Source organism: Stomoxys calcitrans, chromosome 4 (genome assembly GCF_963082655.1).
Source record: "Stomoxys calcitrans chromosome 4, idStoCalc2.1, whole genome shotgun sequence".
Taxonomy (NCBI): domain Eukaryota; kingdom Metazoa; phylum Arthropoda; class Insecta; order Diptera; family Muscidae; genus Stomoxys; species Stomoxys calcitrans.
The window spans coordinates 41541259-41554162 of record NC_081555.1 but is presented as its reverse complement, the minus strand read 5'-3'; the positions used below and the strand labels follow the sequence as shown (position 1 = coordinate 41554162).

Below are 12904 nucleotides of genomic sequence, written 5' to 3'. Positions count from 1 at the left end.
TGCATTTCCATTTACCTTATCATTGAGCTTGAACTTTAATCGGACATCACATATTGATACGTAAGAAGTTTGCCACTTTTCCTTAATAGAATGTTTATTTCTCTATAGGGTTATCACAATGGACCAAATCGGTCATGGCGGAGAAGCGCATTCTACTTTAATCTGAATTCCTTACAGGTCCATAACGATCCGATGTGGAAGGTATCAGCTGATACGCTATGTAAAGCGGATGAACGCCTATCTGCTTATATTTACATTTTTTGAATGTCTCCTCATACTCAGTACCACCGATATCAAATCGGTATGTAGTTTAGGTTCAGTTCGAATAACAACGAGATGTCCATATAGAAAGCGAGTTGAAAACGTTTTCACCTTTGTGATTAGTGTTCCGGTATGTTGCAAAGTATTGGGTTGCCCAAAAAGTAATTGCGGATTTTTTAAAAAAAAGTAAATGCATTTTTCATAAAACTTAGAATGAGCTTTAATCAAATATACTTTTTTTACACTTTTTTCTAAAGCAAGCTAAAAGTAACAGCTGATAACTGACAGAAGAAAGAATGCTATTACAGAGCCACAAGCTGTGAAAAAATTTGCCGACGCCGACTATATGAAAAATCCGCAATTACTTTTTGGGCAACCACAATGATTTATTAAAATAAAGTCAAGAGAATGAAGTGTTAATCTTATATCAATGAGAGCAGTCCGAATCACGATTTAGCTTAATAGAAAGAGACCTCCATTTAACGAGTTTAATGCCGTGCTATTTAACGAGACCCCTTTATATAGAAGTTTTATACTGCAGCATACCTCTCTTCGGGATTTGACTCAAATGCTTGGGTTTGGAGTCATAAGCGGACAATTTGCTTCAATTCCAAAATTCAAATGTAATAAGACTTAGACCTAAACTACAGCATATTCTAACTTCTTATTTATTATTGAAAGCAGTTTAAAGATACTTAAAATAGGTTATTTCGATTGGAGTTTTTTTATAAAAACTTGTCACCCTTTTTGAAAAATGTCGCATGTTACAACTTGTCCCACTGTATGGCGTTACTAATTGCTTTACTTAATGCTTACTCACATACTTACTTACACCCTGTAAAACTACAGCCAGTCCCCCTGAGCACTTCTTGCGTTGAGCGATGAATTGGAAAACAAAACTAACTCCAGCGTAACTCCAGAGATGTGCTCGTATTAGGTTTAAATTGTCTATATCCTCAAATATACTAAAAAAATAAACTCCAAAAACTCAAATTTTCCAAGCAAGCACAGACACTTGCATTCACCTCAATCATATAATTTCACATGAAAAACAATTTGTGTAATGTCTACAAAACTTGTGGCAATTGACAATTTTCACAACCATCCATCAAAGTCTTTATAAAAGTCACCCACACTTTGTGGTAACACTTTAGTTGTTTTTCCTATCGGAATTCGCGTGGATGTCTCGAAGATAACTAAAAAAATTCAAAATTTAAATAAAAACCAGAAAAAAAACAAATTGAGTTATAAATATGAGCGATTTTAGAATAAATTTCGGTTTAGTGCTATTGATTCTGTTAAAGATTTTAGTGACTCAAGCCAAGGATATCAAACATGATTTTACCACCTCAGCTACACCCACCACTACTCTACAACGCACTTTAGTGGGTGATAGTGGAAATACGGATACCAATAAAGAAGGATTAGCAAAGCGGGAAACTAAAGCTGCAGATCAAACCATTTCAAATACAGTGGCGTCGAAAAGTTATGATCCACCCCCAGAATTTTACAGGTGGGTGTGGTGCAATGAAGACTAGAAGAAGATTGTAAAAGTGAAAAATATTAAAAAACTAAAATAAACCTACCAAGAATTGGTTATGCAAATAATCTGACTGAAACTCTCCATAAAAACAGTAAAGAAAAAAGAATTTTTCAGATGTGGTTGCTCTTGCAACATACCGTGGAATGTGACTAAAAACTACCTCTATGTTTAAATATTCAGATTTAATGTCTTAATGAATACAACAACATTTACGAAACTGTTAATGTGGTATAACAGAAATGATGTGACTTCTTTAAAAAAGAAAATAGTAAAACTATTCAAAAAATAAAGAAAGGCGGGAGTCGGGTGGAGTGGACAAAATAATAATCTATACCGCCAAGTCTATTGAAAAAAGTCTTTAAAAACAAAAATACAAACATCCATAACACATAAGGAGTCACAGTCATCTCATCCGAAAAAACTCGCTAACAGAAACCTTTCTAAGACTTTTATATGATGTCTCATACAACTTCTGGATGGACAATATTATATATCTAAATACATAGAATAATATCTGAAATAAATATTCCGGCCGAGTTTCGAACCTGGACACACGAAGCAACAGCAAGTCGTTGCCATTGTTCGACGTTCGAAGCTATCAATACTACTTCTAAAAGGTGCACAGAATCATGTGTATGCCATGGGAGTAGTGTAATTTGTGCAGACAGAAAATTTGTCATTACACAAAAACACATGCATTGGGAAAAGTACAGCTTATAGACAGGGTTGTCGAGCGTGGTTAATATGGTATTTGTATAATAGAGGCGTCTTTGCAATTAATTCGGTACAAGTACAACATACCAATGCACGGCCCTTAAAACCTTCACACCTAATTTGGCTGATGAGTAATTGTGACCAAATTACGGAACACGTCCCTTAGTGTTTGGTGTGTGTTGTGATCTTTGGCTTTCCTTTTCCACTTGCAAAGAAAATCTCTGATCATTGAGCTCGTTTCGAAGCAAACAAAAATTCCCGATTTCGTTTGAAGCACCAAGCTTCTTCTCATAGTTCAATCAAGGCTTCGGGTTAACCAAGTTTATTGACGGCCAGCCTCTGGTTTTCAACGCCAAATCATCTGCTTTCTCATTCCGCCTTACTCCGTTATGGCCCGGCACCCAAACGATGCGAATTTTGCCGTCCTCAGAGAAGGCGTTAATCTCCTTCTTATACTGTAAGACTTACCGTCCTGGTTGTTATTGCCCTTATGGCAATTTTACTGTAGTTGAAGCTGTTCACACTCGACGTCCTCGTGTTAGCAGCACATCATTTCACGCATTCCGTGATCGCCCGGATCTCCGCCTGCAGGGCCGTAATATGGTCATACAGTCTAAAACAGATCTCAGTCCCTGGATTCTCAATGTAGACCCCCAGACCCACTCTGTCCTCTAGTTTTGATCCATCCGTGTAACATGATCTTGCAGATGGCAATACTAAGGTTCCGTCAATCCAAGACTGTGCCGATGGTAGCAGTGTCTCGCACTCGACCTTAAGGTTCATTTCAGGTATCAGATCGGAAACCTCTTACCTTCCTTCCAGGTTTCCTATCGTAGCCTCCATTATACCGCGATGGTATGAGCTGCTCTCATCCTCAATCCATTCTCCGCCTTAAGTCTCATAGCCGCAGTGGCTGCCTCACACTTATTCTAAATGTCAATGAGTCGGATATCTAGAATAGTCTCCAGTGCCCTAGTGGGCGGGGTCCTCATCCCTCCGCTCCATAACTGAAATATGGCCTGAATCGGTCTATAACCTGATATAGCTCCCATATAAACCAATCTCCCGATTTTACTAGTTGAAGTCGCAATTCTCATCCGATTTGGCTGACATTTTGCACAATGACTTCTATTATGATCTCCGACCTACAATCTAAGTATGGTTCAAATCGGTCTATAACCTGATATAAAGTGTGCTTTTTTAAGAGCTATAGGAAAGTTTTTCAAGAAAAACACTTAAAATTCCGAAAAATTCATGATAGTACAGTGCATATAATTTAATTTTTATACCCTCCACCATAGAATTTCGTCATTCTGATTGTAACTACTCGAAATATTCGTCTGGGACCCCATAAAGTATATATATTCTTGATCGTCGTGAAATTTTATGTAGATCTAGCCATGTCCGTCCGTCCGTCTGTCTGTCGAAAGCACGCTTACTCCCGAAGGAGTAAAGCTAGCCGCTTGAAATTTTGCACAAATACTTCCTATTAGTGTAGGTCGGTTGGTATTGTAAATGGGCCATATCGGTCCTTGTTTTGATATAGCTGCCATATAAACCGATCTTGGGTCTTGACTTCTTGAGCCTCTAGAGTGCGCAATACTTATCCGATTGGGATGAAATTGTGCACGACGTGTTCTGCTATGGTACCCAACAACTGTGCCAAGTATGGTTCAAATCGGTCCATAACCGGATATAGCTGCCATATAAACCGATCTTGGGTCTTGACTTCTTGAGCCTCTGGAGGGCGCAATTCTTATCCAATTTGAATGGGCACGTAGTATTTTGTTATGATATCCAACAACTGTGCCAAGTATGGTTCAAATCGGTTCATAACCTTATATAGCTGCCATATAAACAGATCTGGGCACTTGACTTCTTAAGCTTCTAGAGAGCGCAATTCCTATCCGATTTGGCTGAAATTTTGCATGACGTATTTTATTCTTACTTTCAATAATTGTGCCAAATAAGGTTCAAATCGGTTTATAACCTGATATAGCTGCCATATAAACCGATCTGGGATCTTGACTTCTTGAGCCTCTAGAGGTCCCAATTATTATCCGATTTGCCTGAAATTTTGTACGACGGATCCTCTCATGACCATCAACATACGTGTTTATTATGGTCTGAATCGGTCTATAGCCCGATAAGCCCCCAAAGGGCGCAATTCTTATTCGAATTGGCTGACATTTTACACAGGTCTTCAACATATAATTTAATGATGGTCCGGCCATATCTTGATATCGCTCTAATAGCAGAGTAAATCTGTTCTTATATCCTTTTTTGCCTAAGAAGAGATGCCAGGAAAAGAACTCGACAAATGCGATCCATGGTGGAGAGTATATAAGATTCGGCCCGACCGAACTTAGCACGCTTTTACTTGTTTAAGACTGTAGAGTGATTACAACAGACGGACGGATAGACATAGACATCGTTAAATCGCCTTGGAATTTTACGACGATCCGACATATTTATACTTTGTAGGGTTGGAAAGGGATATTTCGATGTGTTGCAAACGGAATAATCAAATGAATATACCTCCTATCCTATGGTGGTGGGTATAAAAAATCATCTAAGAATAGTTGAAGTTAGTAGTCTGCTTTTGAATTTTAGCAAAAGAATCCGTTTTGGTTATATAAAATTTATGGTGGAATGTGAGCTTTTCGCTCGGAACTACTCATCAGCGAAAAAACCATTCCCTTATTTTACCTCACTAAACGACTATAAAATGGCAGTATACGTTGACCCTATACAACAATAACTGAAGTGATAATAAAAATGGGAAAAATCTTTTAAAAACCATTTAAATTGTGTTTTTTTTTTGAACAACAGCCATTTTGAAATCCAAATACCATCCACTTGTGTCTAACTTGAAATAAATATGCGGCTAGTCTTAACCAATTTATATCACAAATCCAATTCCATTACCGCGATTCGAATGAATACAATGGCGGTCAGGTCAATTGTCTAATATTTCATGAATAACACAAATAAACAATTATTTCCCCCAGCCTACAACCCCCTAACTCTGAAAACCCCAACATGAATTCTTGTTTAACTTTGCCAAATCATAATATTTTGCGGTCAATGCAAACCCAAATCATTTCCCCAGTTGTGAAATAAAAGGGAATTTATGGACAAACATGAACCGGGCAATGGGCTCCTCTTGCCAATGCAATGGCGCATGGTGCAAACCACAAAAACTACAAAAAGACACACATGACAGATGCAGACAGGCAAAGGTCTAACTCATCTCATATGTATGTGCTGTTGCTCCTGCGGCCGTTCCACATTGCATGGTAGATAAAATTTTAGGAATTTTGCAGTTTTCCAACTAATAATAAAACTGAAAATCCTTTTTCACAAAGGATACCAACAAACTTGTGTTCGCTCATTCTCCCCCACCCAAAGGCACTAAGAGACACACATACACTCACCAATTGCACATTCCAGTTTGCGATGAATCCGAATCAGAGCAGAAATGGACAAAGGCTGAAATGAACTAAAAAAAGTAGCACATAAAAACCAAACAACTAAAATTCCTAAAAACATATAAAACAGATTATAAAAAGTGCAAAGTGGAAATGTTTGACTTTCACTAGGACAACTCTAATGTCCCGGCAACATTCGCTGGCTTTAGGTTCTAGTTAAGGTGGCAGCATGGCAAAAAGGCTCAAATTAAGCACACGTAGCCCCCTGTGTGTCCTGTGTGGCAAACTATGGTGCTCCATTAGGGCTGAGAGACATTTACAAAAAGAACCATGTGACCAAGCAATGAAATATTTTTATGGAATTACCAAACTCTTGTCTAGCGACTACCTCACACCACACCAATGGCCCGAGCACTTTTGGCCACAAAAAGTGAAATAAGTTTTGAAAAAAAACTTAGCTTTGAAACGAATATTTGGGATAAAAATCTATAGAAAATAAAAAGCAAAAGGCCAACCAAATTCTAAAAGGCTAAAAGGGTCTAAAAGCAACAAATTATGTGCAGGCGACAACCAAACAGGGGACACTCATCTCAGGTACCTTTTCCCCTTGGTTGTGTTATCCTGTGAGACAATTTAAGGAATTTTCGCCTATTTGTTGCCGTTTCGTGTTGAACATATTTGCCAACAAACTTTGGTACTCCCTTCTATTCCACGGTAGTGGAAGCCAAACGGCTAGAATTTAAAGTTGGGGTTCTACACTAAAACAAGTGTTGAATATGAATATTCCCCAGCAAATACTAAATTCTTTAACTTTAGAGATAAGCGTGGTACCTTCTAACGTGAGAAGGGAGAATAAGAGTAATGCAGTCTACGGCTATCGCAGGTTATAGCGTATAGTAGGACAAAACAGAAATCATCCTGCCAAAAGACAAAATTTTTAATTATTTACCCTAAGGACAACAATCTAAAACATTTTCCCAATTACAAAATTTCTATGAAATTGTACCTAAAAACAAAATTTCTATGAAATTTTACCTAAAGACAAAATTTCTATGAAATTTTACCTAAAAACAAAATTTCTATGAAATTTTACCTAGAGACAAAATTTCTATGAAATTTTACCTAAAGACAAAATTTCTATGAAATTTTACCTAAAGACAAAATTTCTATAAAATTTTACCTAAATACAAAATTTCTATGAAATTTTACCTAAAGACAAAATTTTCTATGAAATTTTACCTTAAGACAAAATTCCTACGAAATTTTACCTAAGGACAAAATTTCTATGAAATTTTACCTTAAGACAAAATTTCTATGAAATTATACCTAAAGACAAAATTTCTACGAAATTTTACCTAAAGACAAAATTTCTACGAAATTTTACCTAAAGACAAAATTTCTACGAAATTTTACCTTAAGACAAAATTTCTATGAAATTTTACCTAAAGACACTATGAAATTTTACCTAAAGACACAATTTCTATGAAATTTTACCTTAAGACAAAATTTCTATGAAATTTTACCTAAAGACAACATTTCTATGAAATTTTACCTAAAGACAAAATTTCTATGAAATTTTACCTAAAGACAAAATTTCTATGAAATTTTACCTAAAGACAAAATTTCTATGAAATTTTATCTAAAGACAAAATTTCTATGAAATTTTACCTAAAGACAAAATTTCTACGAAATTTTACCTTAAGACAAAATTTCTATGAAATTTTACCTAAAGACAAAATTTCTATGAAATTTTACCTAAAGACAAAATTTCTATGAAATTTTACCTAAAGACACAATTTCTATGAAATTTTACCTAAAGACAAAATTTTTATGAAATTTTACCTAAAGACAAAATTTCTATGAAATTTTACCTTAAGACAAAATTTCTATGAAATTTTACCTAAAGACAAAATTTCTATGAAATTTTACCTAAAGACAAAATTTCTATGAAATTTTACCTAAAGACAAAATTTCTATGAAATTTCTTAAAGACAAAATTTCTATGAAATTTTACAAAATTTCTATGAAATTTTATCTAAAGACAAAATTTCTATGAAATTTTATCTAAAGACAAAATTTCTATGCAATTGTACCTAAGGACAAAATGTCTATGAAATTTTACCTAAAGACAAAATTTCTATGAAATTTTACCTAAAGACAAAATTTCTATGAAATTTTACCTAAAGACAAAAATTTCTATGAAATTTTACCTTAAGACAAAATTTCAATGAAATTTTACCTTAAGACAAAATTTCTATGAAATTTTACCTTAAGACAAAATTTCTATGAAATTTTACCTTTAGACAAAAGTTTCTATAAAATATGACCTAAAGACAAAATTTCTATGAAATTTTAAAATTGGTCCATTACCTGATATAGTTGTCATATAAACCGATCTGAGATCTTGACTTCTTGAGCCTCTTGAGGGCGCAATTCTTATCCGATTTGACTGATAATTTGCATGACGTGTTTTGTTTCGACTTCCAACAACGGTGTCAAGTATGGTTGAAATCAATCCATAACCTTATATCATAGACCAGATCTTGACTTCTTGAACCTCTTGAGGTTGTAATTCTCATTCGATTTGGCTGAAATTTTGCATGACGTGTTTTGTTTTGACTTCCAATAACTGATATTGAATTCTTGAGCCTCTAGAGGGCGCAGTTCTTACCTGATTTGGCTAAAATTTTGCATGACGAAATTTTTAGCTGATTTTGCTGAAATATAGCATTAGTTGTTATATTATGACTTACAACAACTTTATCAAAATGGTTCAAATCGATCCATAACCTGATATAGCTGTCATATAAACCGATCATATAAACCGATCACTTCTTCAGCCTCTAGAGGGCGCAACTATTATTCGATTTGGTTAAGATTTTGTATATCGGCTTCTCATGTGGACTTCAACATCAGTTGATAGCCAGATACAGCTCCCATATAAACCAATGTTCCGATTTTACTTCTTGAGCCCCTAAAAGGGCGCAATTCTTATTCGAATTGGCTGCAATTATATACATCAACTTATACTATGGCCGTCAACATTCAATCCAATTATGGTCCGAATCGGACTATAACTTGATATAGTTCCCATAGAAAATAGCAAATTTGTCCATGAACATTCCAATAAAGAACTGTGGGTAACTTCTCACAAATCGATAAGTGATGTCCGATTCAATTTTATCCCTAATGATAAGGGAACTCCTTTTAATAGCCGAGTCCGAACGGCGTGCCGCAGAGTGACATCTCTTTGGGGAGATGTTTTTACATGGCAAAGAACATCACAAATGTCGCCAGGATTAGGAGGGGATAACCACAGCTGAAAAATTTTCTGATGGTCCTGCCAGGATTCGAACCCTGGAGTTCAGTGTGATAGGCGGACATGTTAACCGTACGACAACTGCAATCCATGGTGGAGGGTATGTAAGATTCGGCCCGGCCGAACTTAGCACGCTTCAACTTGTTAGCATTTAGAGTGCACAACAATCCGATTAATGGCTTTGGTATACGTCTATGGTGGCATGGGGCGGATTAATATCCGCACCCGTTTTTATACCCACCACCCTAGGATGGGGGTATACTAATCTACTCATTCCGTTTATAACACCTCGAAAGATTCGTCTAACAGCCCATAAAGTATATTCTTGATCGTCTCGATATTCTGAGTCCATCTTGCCAGGTCCGTCCGTCCGTTTGTCGAAATCACAACAGCGGTCGAACGCGTAAAGGTAGTGGCTTGAAACTTTGGTTTATATCGGTTCAGATTTAGATATAGCTCCCATATAAACCGATCTCATGATCTGATTTTTTGAGCTCCTGGAAACCGCAATTTTTGCCTGATTTAGCTGAAATTTAGAATGTGGTGTTTTATTATGACTTTGAACAATTGTGTCAAGTACGGTTCGAATCGGTCTATACCCTGATATTGCTCCCATATATACCGATCTGCCGATTTGACTTCTTGAGCCATTACAAGCCGAAATTTTTGTCTCATTTGGCTGAAGTTGAGTATGTAATGTTTTGTTATGACTTTCAACAACTGTGCCAAGTAGGGTCTAAATCGGTCTATAACCTGATATTGCTCCCATGGAAATCGGTTTGTCGATCATCCTTGTTGGGTTCCTAGAAACATTTGCTGGTTTCACACAATTTTGGTAGGTAGAATAAAATTACGCCCTTCAACTAAATTTATTTTGCATAAATATTTAGCAGAATCCATGGTGGTGGGTTCCCAAGATTCCACCAGGCCGAACATAGCATGCTTTTACTTGTTTAACCTAACCTAACCTAGACCCATTCGTGTATGCACAAGGTCCTGCGAAGGGCGGGGTATCCTCAACAGAGAATTCCCTTTTCGTGCCTCTGGGATGCCTATTTCCAACCCGTCAGTAAGGAAAGATTCCCCGATTTATAATCGGTGGCGCCGCATATAGCATTCCACCGCCATCACCTACAGAACAGAAGAATTCACAAAGTTGAGGTTTAAAAATCCCCTAACCCTCAATCATCGTTGCCACACGCCGAACATACATGTCCAAAGGTTTAAGACAAAGCATGGCATCAGTCGCCCCTCTTGAGGCACTCCCCTATGCTCCAGAGATCAGTAATGCCGCGGTGCCCTCTCAATCATCCCATGGAGGGCACAATTATCCAGACCCAAAGCCGCACCAGGCATCCATAGGTACGAATCGGCCGAATCACCGTCATAAACATTCAGAGTACTGCCCCCGGTCTATACCCTTAACTCCTTCCTTTCGATTTTCGACAGGCTTAGAGCGCATTCAGTCTCCTTTTTTCAACCTTTCTTCAAACTTCCTTCTCCAGCTTAGTTTCTTGTCAAGAATCAGGGCCAAGAACTTTGTCTCTGGAAAGAGCGGCAACTCTAACCCATCCAGAATAGGTCTCCATGCAAACATGAAGGCCACGATCAGCCTACCTACTCGAAGTGTAAGTTTGATGATGGCCTCTTACCAGTGAAGAGTCGAGACTCTTTTGTCTCGAGTCGAGACAAAATAAAGGATGAGGGACTGATTAGCCTGTAGTCCCTGAGCTGGGAGTGGCTCGGTTTCCCCTTCAGGCAAATTTCCACCAATATTTTTTAGGGCACAGCGAGTATTATCAATCTTTTCAAAATACAGCCGTCCCTCACTATGTAATTAGCATCCTTCTTAAATCCACTGTTCCTTGCCACAACATCGAAATCATAAAAACAGCCAACAAATAGCCAAAGTCATTGACTAAAGTGAACTTAAAATCCAATCATTTAGAATTTGCTAAGGTGCATTTAGTAAAGCGGTAATCATGTCCTTATGTTTATTATTCTAAGCAGAACATTTCGATTGTCATTTTCATTACAGGGGTCCCGGTTCAACAGGTGCGCTGCAACCTGGAGCGACACCATACTACAATGGCAACAATAAACTCTCGGGTGGTTTCATCTCAAAACCCATAGCATTTCCAGGCACAGACATCAACAACAACCATGGCCCCCCAGATAATGGAGTGCAACTGGCAAACAGCTACAACGCTTGGCAAAATCAACGAAACAAAACAGCATTTTTTGGATCATTGCTCAACAAGACCGGACTACAGGATCGAATAAGCGTGGGTAAGTGATATGAATGCGTAATCAAGGCATGCAGCTACGAGGAGTAGTGGAGTTGAGCAACGACAACTGCTACTACTGTCGAGTAAAAATCATAAAAAGATGTGCATAATTTACATTTTCTTGTTTTCTTCTATCCATCGCTATTCTCTTCTGCTCTCCCGCAGGACACTATGGCAATCCATTGCATGACAGTCGGCCTTACAGTGGAACACAGCATCACTCCGGTGTTGAGTACATTCCCTCGGGCGGCTCCCATCACTACTCCTCGTCGCATAGTGGAGGTGGTTATGCATACGAAGGACGACCATACACCGTCACACATCCCCACGTGGAATATGGCCATCCGTCTCATACGGCCGGTACTTATTATGCTGCTGGAGGTGGAGGCGAAGGAATTCCATTCGATGTCTATGGAACTACAGGAGGAAGCAAAGGCCATTATGGCAGCTCTGGTGGAGACTATGCATACCCCTACTCGGACATGATGCATGAGACAGCTGCGCACAAAACCTTCCCGGATTTGTCTCATAAAGCCCTGCTGGCCAAGAGCTTTCTCATACCGCTAGCCAGTGCCGCTGTTTTGGGTATTGCTGCGGCTCTGGTCAGTAATCCCTTGCTCTTACAATTGGGCACAGTGTCGGGTGTTGCTGCCCCAGGTTCGGTTTTAGGCAAACGCAAGCGAAGGTCCATATCCTCAACCACCCCAAAGGAAAAGCCGGCAAATGCCCCATCCGTTGCTGCCAGCATGGATACACATCCTTATCGCGGCCATCATCGACGTTTTGTTGTGCGTACATAAGACACACGTGTTGTTGCATATCTCAATCTTTGCTGGCGGTGAATTGAATGGGGAAAAAACCAAATCTCCATTCTGTCCACCACAGCTCATCATCACATTTCTTGCGCTAATTCCATTTACTTTGTCCTTTTTGAGGGTGCTGCCCCAGACCGGGCAAATGTTCGATGCTTGCTATCCATTGGAGACTCGAGGAAAGGACACCAGTGAATTGTCCTTGTTTTATTATTTGTAAAACTGATAATAAATAAATAAATCCATGTTGAACATGAAATCTCATTTTCAATTTGCACATAGTCCTGCGTAGAGTAGGAAACAGGCAATCGTTTTGTTGAATAAAATCCGGGCCATTAGCAATGCGGAATGAGGTAAGCGATAAGGTCCTTGAATTAATTTCTCTAAGTGAACGGCATGGAAGACGAGGACTAGATCAAGGCAAATGGGTGAAGTACTGAAATTTAAAGCTGTAGTTCATAAGATTATATTTTTTCCTAAGAAAATGGTATAGGCCCATTTCGCAGGACTCAGTAATTATTTAAGAGGGAACTGTA

General features: G+C 38.1%; 1 protein-coding gene across 1 annotated transcript; it reads left to right on the top strand.

Moving 5' to 3' along the window:
* Nucleotides 1–1221: 1221 nt before the first annotated feature.
* On the top strand, nucleotides 1222–12627 carry LOC106081127 (uncharacterized). Its single transcript, XM_013242874.2, has 3 exons — nucleotides 1222–1774; nucleotides 11307–11557; nucleotides 11722–12627. The coding sequence occupies exons 1-3, from the start codon at nucleotides 1515–1517 to the stop codon at nucleotides 12354–12356; spliced, it is 1146 nt and encodes a 381-aa protein (XP_013098328.2). The 5' UTR covers nucleotides 1222–1514; the 3' UTR covers nucleotides 12357–12627.
* The last annotated feature ends 277 nt before the right edge of the window (nucleotides 12628–12904 follow it).

Bases quoted from the DNA above. Each gene is read 5' to 3' on its own strand.
- LOC106081127 (XM_013242874.2), top strand. From the start codon at position 1,515: ATGAGCGATTTTAGAATAAATTTCGGTTTAGTGCTATTGATTCTGTTA. The intron at 1,775-11,306 runs GTGGGTGTGGTG...TTTTCATTACAG, and splicing joins CCACCCCCAGAATTTTACAG to GGGTCCCGGTTCAACAGGTG. The intron at 11,558-11,721 runs GTAAGTGATATG...GCTCTCCCGCAG, and splicing joins ACAGGATCGAATAAGCGTGG to GACACTATGGCAATCCATTG.